Source organism: Phyllosticta citriasiana (genome assembly GCF_038021145.1).
Source record: "Phyllosticta citriasiana strain CBS 120426 chromosome Unknown IWZ02scaffold_1, whole genome shotgun sequence".
NCBI classification, from domain to species: domain Eukaryota; kingdom Fungi; phylum Ascomycota; class Dothideomycetes; order Botryosphaeriales; family Phyllostictaceae; genus Phyllosticta; species Phyllosticta citriasiana.
The window spans coordinates 522,984-542,394 of NW_027117278.1; the positions used below are offsets into that span (position 1 = coordinate 522,984).

Genomic DNA, 19,411 nt, shown 5'->3' on the forward strand with positions numbered 1-19,411 from the left:
AGCTGCCGAGTTGCGAATGCACGACGGTGGTCTTGCCGACTTCTTCAGGCCTGAGGAGCAGCACTGAAGAAAAAATGGGTGGATGGATATGGGGGCGCGGCGGCTGTATGGATGGAGGAAACGTTCCGAGATGCGACCTCGGGCTGTCGGTCTTGCTGGCGAATGGGGATCAAAGAGTCTTTAAGGAATTCAGAGGACGGAGGATGCAGTTGTGCTGCCCCGCGGCCGGAGGGCCAAAAGGCAAAACTGGACAATGTTCCTGGTTTGTCGCCAGACGGAAGCGCTTGGGTGGTGCCAGGAAAATTGGGGAAAGAGGAAAGAAATAATGGAAGCGAGCTTCTACAAGAACTTGCATCCGTCGATTGTGGTGTAAATAGACACTATGCCTAGGTACAACACTCTTTTCCATCGCCTCAAAATCGCACCTGCGGAGCGACCACTATTGTGGCTGGCCTTACCATGCTGACAAGTCAATTTCTCAGCATCATACTCACCAAAATTATCAATAACGCGGAATTTTCCGTCGTCAAAGTCGCCGACGCGTAACGATATCGCTAGAGAAGGGTGGACGCGCGTGCAGGTCCAGGCCCGGCCCCCACAACCACCACAACCATCACGATGCGCGCGCGGACGTGCCGTTTAATCGCTTTCGCTTGGCGGTTGCTCCCGGGGGGTTGTCTGCGCTGCAGGCGCAAGAGCCGAGACAAGACCTGACCCGAGACGCCGCATGGTGTCGCCCGACGATGTGATGCGTTGTGAAGGACAGGGAGATCAAGTGGATCGGACTACCACGGCTGACTGCCTTTGCGGCGCCTCGCCTACGGAACTGGGTCGTAGGGCTGGCCGGGCATGGGCCTGATAGACAAGGGTTGTCGGTGGAGGCTGGACGCTTGCTTGCTGTTCAGGGAGCCTAGAGATTGATGACGCGTGTGCGGGGCCGCTTTGGGTCGGAAACAGCCCGGCAAGCGATTTTAAATGGCATGGTGAAGAGACGCGCTGAAGAGGAGTAAACGAAATTGGCATTGAAGCATGCGTGCATGCAATGAAGAAGGCTGTTTTGGGCAGATGGAACGATAACCAGGAAAGTGGGTACTTAACAGCGAACGGAACGAAGAGGTGCGCAGAAAGACCAGCCAGCCAGCTTTGCGGGTAGAAGATGAGAAGCATATGTAGGATGCGGACATGAGGTCGTGAAGAACATAGGCAAAATCAAAAAAGTGCGGATGCAAATGCAGACAAGATAGGCAAACAGGGGGTGTAAGAAGGTAAAACGGCACCATCAATGCTCCTTTTTCTTTTTCCTTTTCACTTTTGATGCATGGCTCGCAGGACCTCATGCACAAGTGACGCCGGTAATGTTATAGTCACCAGTTACACCAGAGTTAGGCTCGCCGGATTTTCCAGCAATCAGCCACGAGTCAACCCAAGGCTGGAGAACTGTAGAGAGCTCGTCGAGTGTCTCGTAGCCGGGGATTGTGTCGGCCTTGAAGAAAACAGAGTAAGGGGCTTTGGCGGTGTGGGACCAGTCGCAGTAAGACTATCACGTTGTTAGATTTAGACACCGGAGCAAAGAACTAACACTGGGGTGTAACACGTACAGAGTCAAATGAAGACATGTCTGTCCAGTCTGTCCACTTGATCATGGTCTCTGTGGTTTTTGTCAGATGCGTTTGCTTTTGAAAATACAACAAGCTGCAAGAATTAAGCGAACTAACTCATAGTGATGATTTCACCCGGAGCTGAGGGAGTAGTCATGGTGCTGGCAAGGTTGACGGTGCATCCAGAGGAGGCTCTGGGTTCCAACGAAGCAGGAAGTGCAACAGCCGGAAGAGCGAGGGCCAACGGGGCCATGGAGATGGAGATAATATTGACCATTTCGGAAGACGAGATGGAAGAGTGGTGGATGTATTTAGAGTATTTGAAGATGTCGAGATTGAAAAATATTTGATCTGTGAATCAAAGGGTAGGGAACCTCCAAAATTTGTTGTGCCTGGATAAATGAGTGTTCAACTTGGCCTACCTTTATATAATAGCACCACATGCCGTGATAGAAGTGTCTCAGCCGGAGTACCTATCACGTCGGACCGGAAGCGTTGCCCTGTGGGCTTTGCGAGTCAGGTCAGTCCAAACGTGACGGTGTGTCCGGGAGGAAGCATGCCCCAATCGCGCTACAGCGCAGCGCCTCATGGAACCATCATCCAGTGGCCAAACAGAGCAGGTGTGCTATGGTCCTGTACGTCGGGACTCGCCGTTGGTCCATGGATCGAAAATGTGAAATATGAGAGCCGCCACAGAGGAGTCGTGGCACTTGGGACAAAGTGGTTGCTCTCGTAGCGCAGCGGGCAACTTTTGATTTGACGTATGACGCTGGCTGCAGCGGGCGTTGGCGAGCGGTCCGCCTATGCGTGGTGGCTGGCGCTTTGACGGGCATCCCAACCAAGCCCTGCGGTTCTTTTGGTCTGGGCCTACAGGCCTACTGAGACCGGTCGACGTACCTACCTCGTGGTGATGCGGGCAGGAAACCATTTCAACGGCGCGGCATATTAGGCCAACTGGAGGCATGGGCTGCGGTGCTCGTCCAAGATCTACGGATAAGTGCATCTTCCAGCCGTGGTGCAGGAGAGCGGTGGGTTGATAATGCTGACCAACTGGCGACCAACCTGCTTGGTGACATGATCAGACCGAGTGGAGAAGGTCCATGATGTAGGCTCGATTGAATCTTTCAAAAACGACCATTTCTGCCGCCGGGCTGAAGACTGCTGAGGGGAAGTAGTGTGAGAGGGTCCGACAGAGGTCCGACTGACTTTCGAACAGAGCCATAGCTGTTCCTCGGTCTCGTCCCCTGAGCCAGTCATAACTACCATAGCAGGATGGCGGTTACGCGGCGGGATGCCTTGATCTGGAAAGTAGACCTCAATTCGCTGACCGAATTGCTTGAAAGTTTATTCTGCTTGACTGGCTTGTTGATTGCGGTCTGGGACGGCGTGGAAGAACAAAAAAGTTGGCGCCATGTTGTGTCCTGGCGAGTAGTGTCTCGGGGAGGACGAGCAAGGCATTGCGCAATTTCGGTCGCATAAAGGGCATCGACCAGACGTAGCACTGCTTGAATTTCCCGGATCTCACTCGCCCACCGACGTTGTCGCCAACCACTTTGCATTGTCTGACGGGTTTCCGGGCGCGTTGCCAAATGATCTTGGCTGATGGATGCCGGATGTTGTGCCCACTTCAGCTACCGAGCGCGTGAGCCCCTGCAGGCGCCAGAAGCAGACGGCACTTTCTGCGAGACAAGTACTTCGTAAGCAAGGGCGGTTCCATTCCGCAGAACCAAGCCAGTAGCCAGATCCTTCGCGATCGTGCCTCGATGAAACCAGTATCTGGAGGAAAGGGCAGAGGACCGGCGCACATCCAAACTGGATAAGATGGCCGAGATGACCCCCAGGATTATTGCAGCTAGCCACAAGAGACGCAGGAGACTATACTGCGATCGCACTTGTTGTAGGATTGGCTGATATTTGTGTGCCCTTCACTCCTCGTGCTGGCCCCATCACCGTCACCTTCCGCCGTCCCTCTGAAGTCCGCTCATTTACTCATCAGACGTGCCTCCGACGCGCCCACTTGGTCAAGAATTCCCTGCCCTCCAGCCTATAGGTGTCTTGTTCAACATAGCACCCGCCTTGTTGGTCGGTTTGCAGCACCAAGTTCAGTCCTGTGGCATTTCCACCAGAGTTGTATCTCGGCCAATAAGGCAGACCTTCTCCATTCGGGTCTCCATCATGGGCGAATCGAATCCAAAGGCTGCTCATAAGTCCACTCAGCATCTCGTACCCCACCCACGGCCCCACAGTGCTTGGATTATTGAAAACAAAAGCCACCTCGCTGAAGTGTTCGACGCCCTTGTACGCGGGCGCCAGTTCTCCAACGTAGTCTGTGTAGGTAGCATTCGTGGCGTTCTCAAAGGGCCGCGTGTTGAAGCGGTAGACAAATGTAGGTGCGTGATCGGCATAGTGTCGAGCGTCATCCAGCCTTGGCGCGTGATATAAGACGTCTCCCATGATGGCGGCCGCGCGTTTGAATTGCCAGCCGTGATCGGCGAAGCGCTCGTTGCCAGTGTTGAGCGGAATTCCAGCGGCTGGATCGTCCGGATAGAGCTCCATGATCCGATCCACGGTGGACGCGGGGAAGTCGAAGCCCGTGTCGTTCAAGAGAAAACTTCGAAGATCATCGTCCGTGTTGATGATCCCGACTGGCGCGTTGTCGGTGCCCTCATCGGAGTTGGTCCCATAAAGATGAGGTATGTGCGCAAATTTACCGGCCCGTATCAACTCAGTCAGATAGTTTGGAACAATATCGCCGTCCACGGTGGGATAGAAACCTGGGCCAGGGTGCGTGGAGGCGTTCATGAATGGGTAGAGTTGCGAGTAGGGGATCGTTCTTAGACATTCCACCTTATCTGCTGCAGAGCTGCAGTTGACGCTATCCACAATGTTGTCGAAGATGGGCTGGTACCACTCCGTGCCATTGTACCACGCAGTTGCAGCGCTGCCACTTTCTTGGATGGAGCGATGAAAGAGATCATCCGTACGAGCACCATAGCTAAGTACCAGTTGACCCTGAGCAAAGTCAGAATATCCGTCCAGTTTGAAGACTGCCGACTTACTACTGCGAATGAACCCGAAGATTCCCCCCAAATGGTCACCGAGCCTGGATCTCCTCCAAAAGCCTCGACATTCTCTTGAATCCAAGCAAGACCTTTCCGCATGTCTCTCAGCGCAAGATTGGTGTTGCCACTGCCCTGAGAAAAGTTTAGAACGGACCTCCATGCACGAATCTGTCATACCTGAAGTTCAATAGAGTACATGTTTCCCCACGAGCTTTTGCGGTAGTTGATACTAGCACCAATGATAGGTTTTCCGATTTTCACAGATTTCTCCACAATACATGTGAGGTTATAGTTTGAGAGACCGCTCGTTCCCACCTGATAACTAAGACAATGTCAGTTGGGCCGCATGTCTCGTTCTGGACACTTGCCTTCCGCCGTGAATCTAAAGCATGATGGGAAGTTTTACAGTCATATTAGTCCCAGCGGGTCTGACGATGTTGATTAAAAGATGATTCTCGCTCATGCCGTAGATTACATCCGAGTCTGGGTTCGCGTCTAGACAGGCATTGCTATAATGTTTTGCTGCTCGTGTGCCGTTCCATGTTTCTATCAGGCTCTGAGGTACTCTGAAGCGATTCTGTAATCCAGTGTCCTGAGCATAAGGGATGCCAAGAAAAAGGTCTTGTCCAAACTGCGGGAGGTAGAGACCGGAGTAGCTCCCATTTTTGACGGTGACGATGGGATCCGCGGAGACAGTGGCAGTCACCAGCAGGGCAACTATAGCTGCTATCCTAGGTGCATGCATCATGGACCAATGCTTGAGGTGGCTGCAGGCTTGCCGAGGTTTTCAAGTGCTTGCGTAAGGTGACTGTTCCTGCGACACCGTCAAGGCAAACCAACGGCTTTCAAGGGTGCTGCTCAGGAACAAGAGTGGGATGACTCCATGTCGCGATCGGATTTGGATTTGGCGGGGAAGCGTGAGATCGGCTGCTGTGCTGTAGTACGAGATAAGACCACGCCTTCGTGCAACTTGAGAAACGGACATGAGCTTTGTCAAAGAGACTGACCAGAATCCGGCAGCAAACCTCAGTTGGTTTCCCAGCCCAATTGATCGGATCTCGAAGTGACGTACCAATCCTTAGTGGCATCTAAAAAAATGGCGACTCCGAGAGCCGTGGTTGGGCCGAAGGAGTTTTCTAACCGGAGCACCATGTCCAGACTTCGGGAGCTCTCATTCACCACCACAGCAACGCTCACGGATCCGTCATTCAGCACCTTCCTTGGTTGCGCAGCAGAAGCAGCCTTCCACAATCACAGTAGCGCCTAGGGAATCGAGTGGTTGCCTTGGATGAATTGGAGGCAGCCAGAGCTGCGCATTTCCGTGCTCTTGTCGCAAGATGGGTGTCGTGCTGGCCAGGAAATTGGTAGAAGCCAAAAGTGAGGATGTCATGGTTCCTCACCGGCGGAAGGTGAAGTAGCGATCTCATCTGAGCTTTCGCAGCAGAGGCGGTGTCCATCACCGTTTAGACCGATGGTGAGCGCTGCAAAGATGAATGAAGGTAACATTCGAGCAAAAGCTTCGTTACTGGTCGTGTCCAATGGCAGTATATGGAAGGGTAAGCAACTCTCATCGCGGGCAATCACTGTTTGAGTGTGGTGTGAGAGATGAAGACGGTGGTGGAAAGAGGGTGACAAGCAGACGGCACGCTTTCGGGCGGACCGTGGCGGGCGGCGGTTAAATAAGCGACGCTCGAGCCGCTGGATGCCCCCGCTCTGATCACCTTCCACCGACACCAACCCAGACGTCTGCTCTTCCACACCACTCACGCCCTTCTCCACTACGCGTCCATCATGTTCAGAGCGCGATCCATTGCGTCACCACAATCCGAAATCTGTCCATCGAGCACTCTCTCGCTGCTATCGGCGTGTTTGACCATGTTTGCTGGCTCTGTGATCGCAGTAAACCAACCAGGAATCCGTCAACCTTGTCTGGTCTGCCGGCGGGGTTCTAGACCTTGACTGACTCGAGGTATGATGAAGTCGTTTCCATTGTTCCAGGGACCTCTGGAAGATTTCACGCGAGAGCGTCTTATTAGAGCCCTAGTCCAGGACCCCTTCCATGTATGAGCTACACGAAAACCTGCTAGAGAAAGGACCATGATTCGCAGGTCACCTAGCTAGTTTCTCCCACCCAACCTCTAATTTTTTGTCATCTGCGAGCCTCTCGTGGTCCTCTCCAGTTGTGTTTTGTCATGCCGCTCTTACACGTAGGCCGACGCCGCCGAGGGCAACAGGACATGTCACTCGAGTTGTTACCAAACGAGCACTTGTGTCAATGGCCCAGCCCTCTCCACAATCCTTGTCAAAACTCGCACTAAACCAGGTACCGAGCTCCAACAGACACCTGCGAGGAATCGCTGCCAAGGGACTAAAGATGCTTATTCTGGGGGATCTTCACAACCTACTTTCGGACCATCCGCATAGAGAAAGGCTTTGAAACTCTCGCCTATCAGTAGCCAACACTCGCGAAAGACGTTATGTTGCGCCATCTTGGTTGGAGCAGCCCAATGCCTGGACTCAACACAGCCAGCGAGCTTATCGTACCTTGGGGGCGAACCAACATGTAGAACTGCCACCTGGCGCATGAGGCGTGATTGCCCAGTCCCTTGTCGGTCAGGGCAAGGGGCTTCCTAGTCGATCCAAATGCATGGAAGAAACTGCTGCAAGATGCCCTTGACCTGCACTGCAAGCCACTCGAAAGTGGTAAACTCTTCCACGAACCGGGTAATCGCAATTTCGCCTGTTGTCGTCTATCGTTCTATTTAGTCATTCGTTACAAATGCAGCCTTTCTCGACTCAATTCCAGATTCTCTGAAAGCAACGTGCTCCGGGAGTGTAAGCCAAGAACCGGACCTAAGCGATTCATTGCGGCCTAACCTCCCGCATATCCCAATCTGGTAACGACAAAGCATGGCCAATCCCTTTAGCCGCTCGCGGGAGTAGAGTGGGAGAAGAGAAGTCTGACCAAAGTCTGGAGGGCCTTTGAACAAAGTATCGACGAATAGCCCCTCCCACATTAGTTGATCTTGCGGCAAAATCGAAGTCGTCGTTGGTGTCCACCCCCCTTCTCTTCAGGAACGGACGGCTGGCAAGGATCAACTTGCAAGGACATCGCAGCGAGCAAGGAAGGGAAGATCTCAACAGGGGAGCTGAACCGCTGAGCTGCCTTCACCTACCTGAGCTGAGCCCGTGCCGCTTCTCATCTGGATCGGAGGCAAGGTCCCAGTGCAGGCTCATCGATGTCGACACTATTACAATTAAGCCGTGTGCCCTTCTCCATGGTTTTGTTTCAACGTCACGAGCTTCACCACTCCTCACCAAAACGTCTTCGACAATAACGGCATGTCGCTTTTTGCGCCTCTACAAGTGGAACCCAGTCCTTGAACTCCAGACGGACTGATTTGTATCCACAATGGCCTTGAAGCGCCGCGGCGGGGCCACTGCCAAAGCTCCCATGCCGTATGTTGTCCCCACCACCAATGAATGGGATGGCAACGATGGATCATGGTCCACCTTTCGCATCGGTGTGGGTACACCGCCGGAAGACTTCCGGGTCTTTGTTTCGACCAAGGGCTACCAAACGTGGGTGCCGCACGCCGACGGCTGCACCAAATCCGACGACCTTAGCAATTGCGCATCTTTGCGGGGCTCGGAACACTTCAGAACCGCGTCCAGCGTTGGATTCCAGAGCAACCAGAGCTCAACGTGGGAAGCCATTGGAGAGCAAGATCTCGACCTCGAAACCAGCCTGGGCTACGGTGGACAGGGACAGTATGGATACGATACGGTATACCTTGGCGCAAGCCAAGTGACGGATACGATCAGTCTGGATCGACAAATAGTGGCTGTGTTGAAGGATAAAGACTACTTCCTGGGAGTGCTCGGCCTTAGCAGGACGTCATCTAAGTTTTCCGGCAAGTCCGTGTCGAGTTTATTCGAGAACCTCAAGGACGAGAACATTATACCAAGTTTGTCGTATGGCTATACGGCCGGGGCGTCTTATCGTAAGGCAGTGCAGGATCACTTTGTACTGATGCTGACAATATTTTCAGAAACTAACAAAGTCCCTGGAAGCCTGATACTGGGAGGCTACGATCAAACGCGTCTTGAACCTACAAAATTCAACTTTACCTTTACCTCGACGGATGACGAGAATGATTATAGCAAGAGCCTGAGTGTTTCTGTCGAATCAATAGAAGTCTCGACCACGCTCTCAGGGAGCCGGGAGAAATTGACCGCCTCGTCACACGTCTCGATCATTGACACCACGGTTGCACAACTCTGGCTCCCGACTGATATCTGCTCCAAATTCGAATCCGTCTTTGGCATCACTTATGACGCAACGACAGACCTCTTCACCATCAACGAAACGACTCGCACCAAACTCAAGACTCTCAATCCCACCATCACCATTGCGCTCGCTGACCCAGCCGGGCCCACCAATGAAGACGGCTCATCAACCACAACCAGCATACAGCTTCCTTTTGCTGCATTCGATCTTCAGGCCTCTTGGCCATACTATGAAAACCCGACGTACTATTTTCCAATCCGACGCGCCGCAAACGACTCGCAATACACGCTTGGCCGTACTCTCTTGCAGGAATCGTACCTGATTGTCGATGCAGAGCGGCGCAACTTTTCACTATCACAAGCCAAGTTTTCCAATCCTCTACCCAATCCCGATATCATAGCTATTCACGCACCGTCAGGCGACGATGGGACTCCTGACTCGGCACAGCCAACCTCCTCACCGCTGGCCAAAAACCCGGCCAAGATAGGCGTCGCCGTCGGCGCAGCTGCTGGCGCAGTCATCATCTTGGTGCTACTCTGGCTGTGGTGGCGGAGAAGACGTCGAGGCAGGCAAGATGGTACAGGAGTGCGGCGCCGCGTCGACTCGGAAGTGCCGTCGGCCAACTGGGACAAGAGCTATATGGAAGTGCTTCAACGGCCGGTCGAATCAAACGGAAATGAGCTGTCTGAGCTGGCGACGACGGGCACCACTACCACGGGCACGACAACCACGACGGGCACCATGGTCGCTGCGGCGGAGCGAAACCAAAAGGGAGGTACCATTCCTAGAAAGACAAGTCTCGAAGACATGCTGCCGCCACCTGCACCACCGCCTCCCGTGCCACCTCCACCCGTTCCTGCAGACCAGCAGCCCGCACCTCCTCCCCTCAACGCTTCGATGCCGCCGGTAATCCAACAGGCCCCATCACAGCAATCGTTGAGCTCAAGGACGAACATGCGGGCGAATGATTCCGGCGTTGCGGAGGTGGCGGCGGGCATGCAGCAACGGTGGCAAGCGCAGCACCGGCGGCGACAGGAGTCTCAAAGACGGCGAAAAGAAGAGTCAATGTCGACGATCCAATCGCGCGCCGAAGAGCCGCAGCCGCCGCAAACACCGGCGTCGAAGTCTGCAAAGTCGCGCGAGGCGTCCAAATCCCGCGAGCAGTCCAAGTCGCGAGAGCAATCCAAATCGAGGGAGCAGTCCAAATCGCGCTCGCAATCCAAGTCGAGGGAGCGTCCAAGACGAGACTCTAGGTCACGCGAGCGACGGAAAGCGCAGCGAGCGACTGTCGGCGCGACGGCTGCGGACAGCAGGCGTTCCACGAGAGATAAGCCTGGTGGCGAAGAGTTGGATCCGTGGGGTGGACGTATTGGCAGGAAAGCTGGAGGGCGCGAGGAGCTGTTGTACCCTGGACGACTCTGAGAAGGCTGCGACTGCAAGCTGATTGTGAATAGTGCGGGTTCTTATGAATTGAACATGAAAAAGGCGGCGTAATACTTTCGAAGAGGCGGCGCTAGTCACGTTTCGAATCTCTGTCTGGTCGCGACGGTCCGTTGCAAAGGGTACCGAACGAGGCTACTGACAGACATCGATACTCAACGAATCGAAATGCAGCACCCAGCTCCCTGTACAGCTTTTTGGCTCAGGCATCACTGCTGGCTGCCGGCAAGCCAGTCAAAGTTGTTTGGCTTCACCTGTTTATATTCAACAATGATCAAATCAGGTTGATTCAGCTGCATTGTATCATACAAATGCTTGACTGCAAGGTCATTTTCTCTATATACCCCTGATCCCCTGACCCCCTGACCCCTTGATTTCTTCCGCTGCCCAACCTTCTCCGAAATGAAAAATGTTTTTCAAGGGCACTTTCACCTATCTATTAGCTTAACATTCACCTCATTCTGAGGTGTTCCATCATTTTCAGAAGGCGACTCGGAGAGAGTTCTTCAACTCTCTCTCAAATTCGCCAACAGCTCTGTTGCACTGCCGCGACAAAACCTGCCATAGCATCAAAGGACGACCAGAAGATTTCGAGAAAAAACCAAGCAAAATACATCGACAAACCAGCCCAGACTAGATCACATCTAGAATCTACTTACGTAGTGGCGAAAATGTCAGTCTCTCGGCCAATTCCATAGCACTACGCACACGAACGGCAACACCCCGCAATCAAAGCGCAAAGAGCAATCCGTTCCATCCCTTGATGACCTCACAAGACAAGCCCGCAGCCGATCCACTTGCCACAAGCGGCACCCCCTCCCTCCATGTGACCGACCCGGCGGGCGGAGCATCGGATTTGGGGCGCCTGGCTCGATCGGATTTGACCCACGCGCACAAATCCGACGCGGCGTTCCGCGGCGGACGAGAAAGACGAAAGAAGCATTTCGAAGGGAAGTCGAAGAGGGGTTGAGCGGTTGACCGGAACTATGTATGTAGCTGTTGGAAAAACTGGGTCTGCTGACGGCATGCGTACAGTGCTTTGGGCTGGCAGGCCGGCCTTTGGCGTTGCGCGTGGTCCCTCCACCCCGCCTACTACGCCCTTTTTCCGTATGCCTTCCTTGCGAATCGGAGGGGGGGGGGGGGGCGGGGGGGGGGGGGGGGGGGGGGGGGGGTTCTATTTGTTGCTTCTTGGCGGATTTGATGTGATTGATGATGCTGTGGGAGCTGAGCTGCCTCTCGGGATTCTGATGCTCGAGGCTCGTATATCGAAAAGTTGGTCCTCACCGTCGACGGAATAGGAAAACTGACGGTGAGGAGGCACCGCGATCATGTGGACCCGCCATCATGTGGACCCGCCATCCATCGAGAGCTGGTGCCCCTCTGATGATCCAGGCGTGATGCCCACTCACTCGCTACGGGGCTGTGGCCATGGAATTGTGTGCAGAAAGATCCGTACCAACGGCTGGGTGCTGATATTTAATGAGAAGTGCAGATGGCTAACAACTGTTGTCCGTATCTTCACTCATAAACGTTCATTCTCTCTTCGTTCATGATGGCACCTTCTCGTCTGGCGCAGGCTTTTCTTGCAGCATGTTCGTTTGCTGTGCCTGCATTTGCTGGCTCCGTTCTCTTTGAGGGCGGCACCATCATTTCCTTCAACAACGCGACGCAATCCCTCGAAATATTGAGAGATGCGTCTCTCCTCACGAGCAACGACACTATCGCCGCCATATTCGACTCATCCGCCAACATCACGATACCGGCCGGAACGGAGAGAATCTCTGCCCACGGCAAAATCCTCTCCCCCGGCTTCGTCGACACGCACCGCCACGGCTGGCAAACGGCCTTCAAGACGCTCGGCTCCAACACGACGCTGGCCGAGTACTTTGAGCGGTACGGCGAGTATACGCAGGCGGGTACCGTCTTCGGGGCCGACGACGTCTACTACGCGCAGCTGGTGGGCATCTACGAGGCGCTGAACTCGGGCGTCACGACCATCTTGGATCATGCGCACGCGACGTTTTCGAATGCCACTGCGGCCGCGTACTTGGATGCGTCGATTGATGGCGGCGTGCGCACGTGGTTCTGCTACGGGCTGCACACGTTGACGAATGGCTTCTCGATTGAGGAGCAGATGGCGAACTATAGGGATCTCGTGCAGGATGAGAGGTTGCCGGATAGCCTGGTCAAGATGGGGCTGGCGTATGATACTTTTGCCACTGCCAGCGACGAGGAGATCCGTTCGGTCTTGGATTTGGCCAAGTGAGTAGTTCCCTGAGAAGACTGTGCAGACCGTCAGCGAGCAGTGTTGACGACAATCAGAAGCTCCAATGCCGCCGCGCTCACGACGCATTACCTGGGCGGGCCATGGTTCAACACCAACAGTCCGACCCGTCTAAACGACTTGTCCTTCCTGAACACGAGCATGCCCATCGTCTTCTCGCACGCCAGCTACATCACGCCCGACGACGCCGTGCTGCTGCGCAAATACAACCACTACATCTCAACGACTCCCGAGTCTGAGATGCACTACGGCCACACCCACGAGTACAGCGCCTTGATCCAGGACCAGGCCGCGCTTGGCATCGACACGCACTTCACCTTCTCGGCCGACATCATCACCCAGGCCCGCATCTGGCTGCAGTCGACCCGCCTCAAGTTCTTCGCCCGGACCATGAAGGACTGGCGCATACCCCGCAACAACCCCATGTCCGTGAACCAGGCTTTTCTGCTCGCCACGCGCGCCGGCGGGCTCGCGCTGCATCGCCCGGACATTGGCGTCCTGCAGGTCGGCGCCAAGGCGGACGTTGTCGTCTTTGACGGCGACTCCCCCAACATGCTGGGATGGGTCGATCCCGTGGCCGCCCTCATTCTGCACTCGCATGTCGGCGATATCAGGCATGTCTTGGTCGATGGACAGTGGCGCAAGAGAGATGGCCAGTTGGTGCTGGCGCAGAACAGGACGGTTGTCGAGGCCAATTTTCTGGCTTCAGCGCGTCGCATTCAGAAGATTTGGGAGCAGACGCCGCTGCCGGATTTGCAGGGAGAATACTCCAATGGTGTCGAGTATGCGTCAGCAGTGACTGTGGACGTGCAAAAGGGCAATGAGACGGGCTATTAGGATGATACCACGAAGAATGTGTAATTTACCTTGTACAGAGATTTTGCGCCGTGGTGCACTGCAACTGTCAGCCTCCGTGATAGCCGGATGTCCCCCAGTGCCGTGCTTGAGCGAAATAGACACTATTCATATTGACCTCTGAAATACGGAACGGTCATTCCGAAAATTCAAACTTTTCCTCCCAGTCGCCAAACTGCACTGGAGAACATCTTTCTCGCGACCAAACCCCTGATATTTCTCAAAAGATTTCTTCATATTGCCATTCCCAAACTCTGTTTCTTGATTTTGCATCTCACATGAGACAGCCAGCTTTCCGGCTCGAGTGGACTTCCGACACGGCAACTCTGAGCTTGCGCCCACCAACCTCGACGAACGACTCAATCATCCACTCGTACCAGACCTTGCGGTCGTCGGTCTGGCGCCACATGCTGATGACAATCTCAGAGTCATCCGGAACATACATGGGGTTCTGCATAACAACAGTCAGAAGACATCACCTAGGAATCATAGGGTGAACTCACCTTGAGCGGAAACCAAATGGGAAACCAGCTAATCATGTCCCTGCTCTTCGCGTCCATGGTGATGGGATTGGTGCTCAGTTCCACTCTTTCGCCATTGGCGTCTTTGCCTTCTTTGGCGTAGAGGACGCTCTCAAAGTAGCCTGCAATGCCATGACACACGCCTCTGTTTTTGCATTTGAACGCAGTCCGTGAGCTGCGTGCATTGTGCTCATTGGCGCCATCGCCGCCAGTCGCGCCGCCTACGCCTCCAGCAGCAGAGCCCCCACGACGTAAGCTTGATTGTGTCAAAATGCTGGAATGGACTGGGTGGACAAATTCCCAGGCTTGCTGGACATGAGGGACAAGCATTGAAGAGTCTGAGGGCATGCTGGTCGTGCCAGTCCGTACAGCTGCTGCGTAAGACCCGCCCGTCGGAGAAGCAACATGATTGTGATTGTTAGAATTCGTAGGAAGAATTGTCGAGAGGTAGTCGATTGCGTGGAGCATGACGACGTGTGGTGTCTCGGGGGCCGTTGGATCGGTGAAAGATCGAGTAGTGACGTCCGCGTGCAACTTTGGTGCAGAGGCAGGCGTAAGGTGTGCCGTGTAGCTTTGCGGGATTGATATGCCATGTGTAGGGTTGAGTACGTGTTGAACGCCATCCAGACATTCGGGCGACAGCTCATTGTCGGCAAAGCTTCCGAGGAGCTCAGAGACCATAATGTCGACATGACCGTGCGTTCCATCTTCTCGGTGCGGGCCTCGCCAGTACCGCATGTCGGATTTGACCACAGTGACGGCTCCATTCCAAGAGTCGCGGTTGTGTCGCTGGAGCAGGACGTAGGCATTTGGGTTCTTTTCGACTGCCCATGCTTGAATGCGCACTCCGGAGTTCTTGGAAGCTTGTAATGCGCGAGCGACGAGTGGACCACGGCCGGCCCCGACGACTGCGACCACAACAGCGCCGTCAGGGGAAGATGCCGGCTTTTTCAGCGAGGCCCAATCCCTCAAAGCAGCTTCAATTGCCCGCTCGTACCACTCATACTTGACGGGATCCTTCTCAAAAACTTCATAAGTGATGCTTTCAAGATTGTCCGTTAGAGGCTGAAGGGGTGCTTGCAAATAGTCCTGGTAGCCCGAGCCGAACCGCTCGATTTGAGTCTTTGGAGGCTGGTTACGCTGGAGATGGCGCATGTAGCTAAGGTGTGGGGTTGGGTCTGATGGCTTCTTCTGAGGCGGTGATTTGGCCGCTTCCACTGTCGTGGGCTCCTGTGTAGGAACCGTTACTGCGTCTTGGGGAAGGAAGCCGGTCCCTGAGGTCATGATCATTTCCGGATCGTCCACACCGGGAATGGGGCCGGCATCGGTGAGAAGTATCCAGGGCACGGTCCGGAGACGCATGTATCGGAAGAGGAGCATTTGGTGAGCAATAGGAAGGACCCAATAGCCTTTTTTGTTCTTGACAAAAGTTGTCCCAGGGATTGAAATCAAACGCAGGGGCTCCGAAAACCAACGCCTTTGGATTGTCGCATGTGGCAGGTTGCGCGGCAGAGTCAAAGCTGGAAACAGACTATTAGCAATCATACAAATCTGAACTACCACCAAAGGGAGGTACAGTACCTGAAATATCACTGGGACTTTGTGAAATGCAGGCGTGGGTGCAAGGAAATAAAATGTGTAACATGAGGAGAAAGATGCAGCAAAACACGTAGTAAATAATCTGTCTTCTTACCTACAGAAACCCTTTGATTGTATTTACAAACAGTCCGAATGACGTTCCAAGCATCCCAAGTTCCGAAATTGTCGACTTCTTCACTCTTTCCCCTTGCCTCTGATGTCGCGAGGTATTCATCACGGACGAATCGTGACAAGTTGCCAACATCATCATGAGATTCGTCATTGGGGTTATCAGTCATTGGGAGCATGATTTGTATGTTGATGTACTGCCCTATGGCAAGAGCCTCTTGGATTGCTCGGGCGTACTGCGCAACGCCGTGGCCGTGCAGGTCACCATGATGCAACTTTGGACCTTGGACAATGACGTTGCCAAAGCCGCAGAAAGCGGCAAAAGCTATCTCCAGAGTAAAAACCTGGCGCGAGATGTGTGCTATAACGGGATCAGGCGAGGCGAGGTCTATCCACGGGCTCGTCAAGGCCAGAAGCTGGGATATGCTGTCATTTGGCGCATGGAGAGTGTCTGCAGGGCTAAGCGGCGTGATCAGCGGCAGAGCAAGCTCTTTCGTCGGCGAGGCCTGCAGCTCCGTAAAATAGGTGGACAAGTCGGTCAAAACACGAGCCTGAAAATGAGCATTGGTGATTGGAGTGGTCAGCATGTCGTACTGCGGGTAGCTGTCAGTATGCGTGAGGTGGTTGAGGTGAAGGTGTGACTGACATTGAGGTCCTGCGCATGGTGAAGCAGCTGCTCGGTAACCGGATGGCTGCGCTTTGATTCGTGGTGGCCCACGAAGAAAATGGGCATGTCATCCATACTAATTAAGCTTTCGGTATCCATGCCCGACAGGACGCGAAGCTTGTGGCCAGTGGTTGGTTGTGGTGAGAGAGGAAAAACCAGGGCAAAGAAGTAAGGAATTTTGTGGAGTAGAAGAGGAGCAAGCGCGGGCTCGCGGCGCGAACGCGGGGGTCCGAGTGCGAGGAAGGCAAGCACGGGCCAAGAGATGTCGGCGATCGGCGGTTCGGCGGTTCGGCGGTTCGGCGTCTCGGGGGCGGCGACAACATTTTCCCATCAGCGGCGCGCCAAGACCAAGACCAGCTCCAGCTTCACTTGTTCTTGCTGCATCCTGCAACTATCCAAAACAAACCTTTCCTCATCGACCGCTCCCATGGCTGACCGCAGGCCTGAAGGTGAAGAGTCCCGCTTCAAGCGTCAGAAAACCTCCGCCGACATGGACCCCAGGGCAAATCCGTACCTCGCCCACATGTACGAAGACAACGGCGCCAGTGCAAAGAAGAACACTTCCCTCGCAAAGTTCAAGCGTCATAGCACCACCGCTGCTCTGGCCAAGGAAGCCGAAGATGGGCCTAATAACTCGTTCACTGGAAGGCCGCTGTCGCAAAAGTACTTCAACATCTTGAAGGTTCGGCGCGATCTTCCAGTCCATGCTCAGAGGTAAGACATCTACTCTTCTTGCCCAAGCCCATTTGCGCTGACCTCGAGTAGAGATGAATTTCTTGATATGTACCAAAACAGCCAGATTCTCGTCTTCGTCGGTGAGACTGGTTCGGGAAAGACGACTCAGATTCCGCAGTTCGTGCTCTTCGATGATCTCCCACAAACCGAAGGCAAGATGGTCGCCTGTACTCAGCCTCGTCGTGTCGCCGCCATGTCCGTCGCCCAGCGTGTCGCAGATGAAATGGATGTCACACTCGGCGAGGAAGTTGGTTACAGTATCCGTTTTGAGGACAAGACGTCGTCGGGCACCATCCTCAAGTACATGACGGACGGTATGCTTCTGCGCGAGGCCATGGCCGATCATAACCTCACTCGTTACAGCACCATCATCCTCGATGAAGCGCACGAACGCACACTTGCGACGGATATTTTGATGGGCTTGCTGAAGGAGGTGGTTGCGCGGAGGCCGGACTTGAAGCTCATTATCATGTCCGCCACCCTCGACGCCGCAAAATTTCAAAAGTATTTCAACAACGCGCCTTTGATGGCCGTGCCTGGTCGCACCCACCCTGTCGAAATTTGGTACGCACAGGAAGCCCCAATGGACTACTTCGTCGAGGCATGGAACACCGTGCTGAAGATTCACTACGAGGAGGCCGAGGGAGACATTCTGCTGTTCCTCACGGGTGAAGAGGAGATTGAAAATGCAGCCTCGATTCTCCGCGAAAAGGTCAACGATGGCTCCCTCGCAGTTTACCCACTTTACGGAAGTCTTCCGCCGCACCAGCAGCAACGAGTATTTGAGAAATCAAACGTGCGCAAGTGCATCATCTCGACTAACATTGCCGAAACGTCTCTCACGATTGACGGTATTGTCTACGTCGTAGATCCCGGTTTCAGCAAACAAAAGGTCTACAACCCCAGGATCCGCGTCGAGTCTCTGCTTGTTTCCCCTGTTTCGAAAGCTTCTGCTCAGCAGCGCGCTGGTCGTGCTGGTCGTACCAAGCCCGGAAAATGCTTTCGTCTTTATACAGAAGAGGCGTTCAACAAGGAACTCATCGACCAGACATATCCCGAGATCCTGCGATCCAACTTGTCTTCAACAGTGCTTGAGCTGAAGAAGCTCGGTGTGGACGACCTCGTTCACTTTGATCTCATGGACCCTCCGGCGCCTGAAACGTTGATGCGTGCGCTGGAAGAGCTCAACTACCTCGCTTGTCTTGACGACGAGGGAGAGCTGACTGCACTTGGCCGCCTTGCCTCGGAATTCCCTCTGGACCCTGCCCTTGCAGTCATGCTCATCTCTTCCCCCGAATTCTACTGCTCCAACGAAACCTTGTCCATTGTGGCACTCCTCTCCGTTCCCCAAATTTTCTTCCGGCCATCAGGTAGAGAGTCGAGATACCAGGCCGACAGGATGAAGGATCTCTTTGCGCACCCAGATGGTGACCATCTCACGATGCTCAACGTCTACCACGCATTCAAAGGCGACGACGCCCAGGGAAACCCTCAACAGTGGTGCAAGCAACACTATTTGTCGTACCGATCTCTCCAACAGGCCGACAATGTGCGCCTCCAGTTGCGCCGCATCATGGAGCGGAACGAGATTGAGCTCATCTCCACGCCATTCGAGGACAAGAAGTATTACGAGAACATTCGTCGTGCTCTCGTCAGCGGCTTCTTTATGCAGGCTGCCAAGAAGGATGGCTCGGGCAAGATGTACATCACGGTAAAGGATGACCAGAGTGCTCTTTTGCACCCATCGACTGTGCTTGGTCATGAGGCCGATTGGGTCATCTACAACGAATTCGCTCTGACGACCAAAAACTACCTGCGTACGGTGACAGCCGTCAAGCCGGAATGGTTGTTGGTAGGTCGTCGTCTGAATCCTGTTTTATTAATCCGGAGCTGACTCTATTTAGGAAATTGCACCTACATACTACGACCTCAGCACTTTCAAGAAGGGCGACATCAGGGTTGCTCTCCAACGTGCTGCCGACAAGATGAGGCGGAGACAAGCCATCAAGGGCAACCGGTAAAAGTCTAACGCACAGGGCACAGGAGTAGTTCATTTTATCCCAGGAGCTGTGAATATAGCTAATCTTGGTCGATGTTTGTTTCCTTCAATGGCGCTCAGTGGGTTGGTGGTAGACACTCACGGTTACACTCTTGCTTTCACTAAAGCTCTACAGGGAGTTTCTCATGGACTCAAAAATACGGATTCGAGACATAGAAAAGGTGTTTGGAGCAAAGATTCTAAAGTCTTTTC

The 19,411-nt window shown here is 54.0% G+C and overlaps 6 protein-coding genes across 6 annotated transcripts; 3 read left to right on the forward strand and 3 right to left on the reverse strand.

Annotated features, from left to right (window-relative positions):
• Nucleotides 1-1,250: 1,250 nt before the first annotated feature.
• On the reverse strand, nucleotides 1,251-2,049 carry IWZ02DRAFT_6405 (uncharacterized protein). The gene is made up of 3 exons (XM_066771002.1): nucleotides 1,716-2,049; nucleotides 1,599-1,648; nucleotides 1,251-1,537 (listed from the first exon to the last, which is right to left on the reverse strand). Exons 1-3 carry the CDS (start codon nucleotides 1,873-1,875, stop codon nucleotides 1,334-1,336), a joined length of 414 nt encoding a protein of 137 aa, XP_066626829.1. The 5' UTR covers nucleotides 1,876-2,049; the 3' UTR covers nucleotides 1,251-1,333.
• A 1,541-nt stretch (nucleotides 2,050-3,590) lies between these two features.
• On the reverse strand, nucleotides 3,591-5,405 carry IWZ02DRAFT_486383 (Alpha/Beta hydrolase protein; the record flags this gene model as incomplete). The annotated part of the gene is made up of 4 exons (XM_066769254.1): nucleotides 3,591-4,610; nucleotides 4,658-4,792; nucleotides 4,838-4,975; nucleotides 5,067-5,405. 4 exons carry the CDS (start codon nucleotides 5,403-5,405, stop codon nucleotides 3,591-3,593), a joined length of 1,632 nt encoding a protein of 543 aa, XP_066626830.1.
• A 2,470-nt stretch (nucleotides 5,406-7,875) lies between these two features.
• On the forward strand, nucleotides 7,876-10,703 carry IWZ02DRAFT_6529 (aspartic peptidase domain-containing protein). The gene is made up of 2 exons (XM_066771015.1): nucleotides 7,876-8,664; nucleotides 8,713-10,703. The coding sequence occupies exons 1-2, from the start codon at nucleotides 8,073-8,075 to the stop codon at nucleotides 10,371-10,373; spliced, it is 2,253 nt and encodes a 750-aa protein (XP_066626831.1). The 5' UTR covers nucleotides 7,876-8,072; the 3' UTR covers nucleotides 10,374-10,703.
• A 1,128-nt stretch (nucleotides 10,704-11,831) lies between these two features.
• IWZ02DRAFT_6544 (uncharacterized protein) lies at nucleotides 11,832-13,575 on the forward strand. Its single transcript, XM_066771018.1, has 2 exons — nucleotides 11,832-12,653; nucleotides 12,714-13,575. Exons 1-2 carry the CDS (start codon nucleotides 11,941-11,943, stop codon nucleotides 13,510-13,512), a joined length of 1,512 nt encoding a protein of 503 aa, XP_066626832.1. The 5' UTR covers nucleotides 11,832-11,940; the 3' UTR covers nucleotides 13,513-13,575.
• Nucleotides 13,576-13,804: 229 nt separating this feature from the next.
• Nucleotides 13,805-16,491, reverse strand: IWZ02DRAFT_368786 (arginine N-methyltransferase-like protein; the record flags this gene model as incomplete). The annotated part of the gene is made up of 4 exons (XM_066764398.1): nucleotides 13,805-13,981; nucleotides 14,034-15,571; nucleotides 15,745-16,351; nucleotides 16,405-16,491. The coding sequence occupies 4 exons, from the start codon at nucleotides 16,489-16,491 to the stop codon at nucleotides 13,805-13,807; spliced, it is 2,409 nt and encodes an 802-aa protein (XP_066626833.1).
• An 863-nt stretch (nucleotides 16,492-17,354) lies between these two features.
• Nucleotides 17,355-19,371, forward strand: IWZ02DRAFT_6600 (P-loop containing nucleoside triphosphate hydrolase protein). The gene is made up of 3 exons (XM_066771023.1): nucleotides 17,355-17,474; nucleotides 17,524-19,012; nucleotides 19,065-19,371. Exons 2-3 carry the CDS (start codon nucleotides 17,576-17,578, stop codon nucleotides 19,179-19,181), a joined length of 1,554 nt encoding a protein of 517 aa, XP_066626834.1. The 5' UTR covers nucleotides 17,355-17,474; nucleotides 17,524-17,575; the 3' UTR covers nucleotides 19,182-19,371.
• The last annotated feature ends 40 nt before the right edge of the window (nucleotides 19,372-19,411 follow it).

Coding starts and splice junctions, on each gene's coding strand:
- IWZ02DRAFT_6405 (XM_066771002.1), bottom strand. CDS start 1,875: ATGGTCAATATTATCTCCATCTCCATGGCCCCGTTGGCCCTCGCTCTT. Junction 1,649..1,715: donor GGGTGAAATCATCACTATGA/GTTAGTTCGCTT, acceptor CAAAAACCACAG/AGACCATGATCAAGTGGACA. Junction 1,538..1,598: donor ACATGTCTTCATTTGACTCT/GTACGTGTTACA, acceptor ACAACGTGATAG/TCTTACTGCGACTGGTCCCA.
- IWZ02DRAFT_6529 (XM_066771015.1), top strand. CDS start 8,073: ATGGCCTTGAAGCGCCGCGGCGGGGCCACTGCCAAAGCTCCCATGCCG. Junction 8,665..8,712: donor TACGGCCGGGGCGTCTTATC/GTAAGGCAGTGC, acceptor CAATATTTTCAG/AAACTAACAAAGTCCCTGGA.
- IWZ02DRAFT_6600 (XM_066771023.1), top strand. CDS start 17,576: ATGGGCTTGCTGAAGGAGGTGGTTGCGCGGAGGCCGGACTTGAAGCTC. Junction 19,013..19,064: donor TCAAGCCGGAATGGTTGTTG/GTAGGTCGTCGT, acceptor GACTCTATTTAG/GAAATTGCACCTACATACTA.
- IWZ02DRAFT_6544 (XM_066771018.1), top strand. CDS start 11,941: ATGATGGCACCTTCTCGTCTGGCGCAGGCTTTTCTTGCAGCATGTTCG. Junction 12,654..12,713: donor TCGGTCTTGGATTTGGCCAA/GTGAGTAGTTCC, acceptor GACGACAATCAG/AAGCTCCAATGCCGCCGCGC.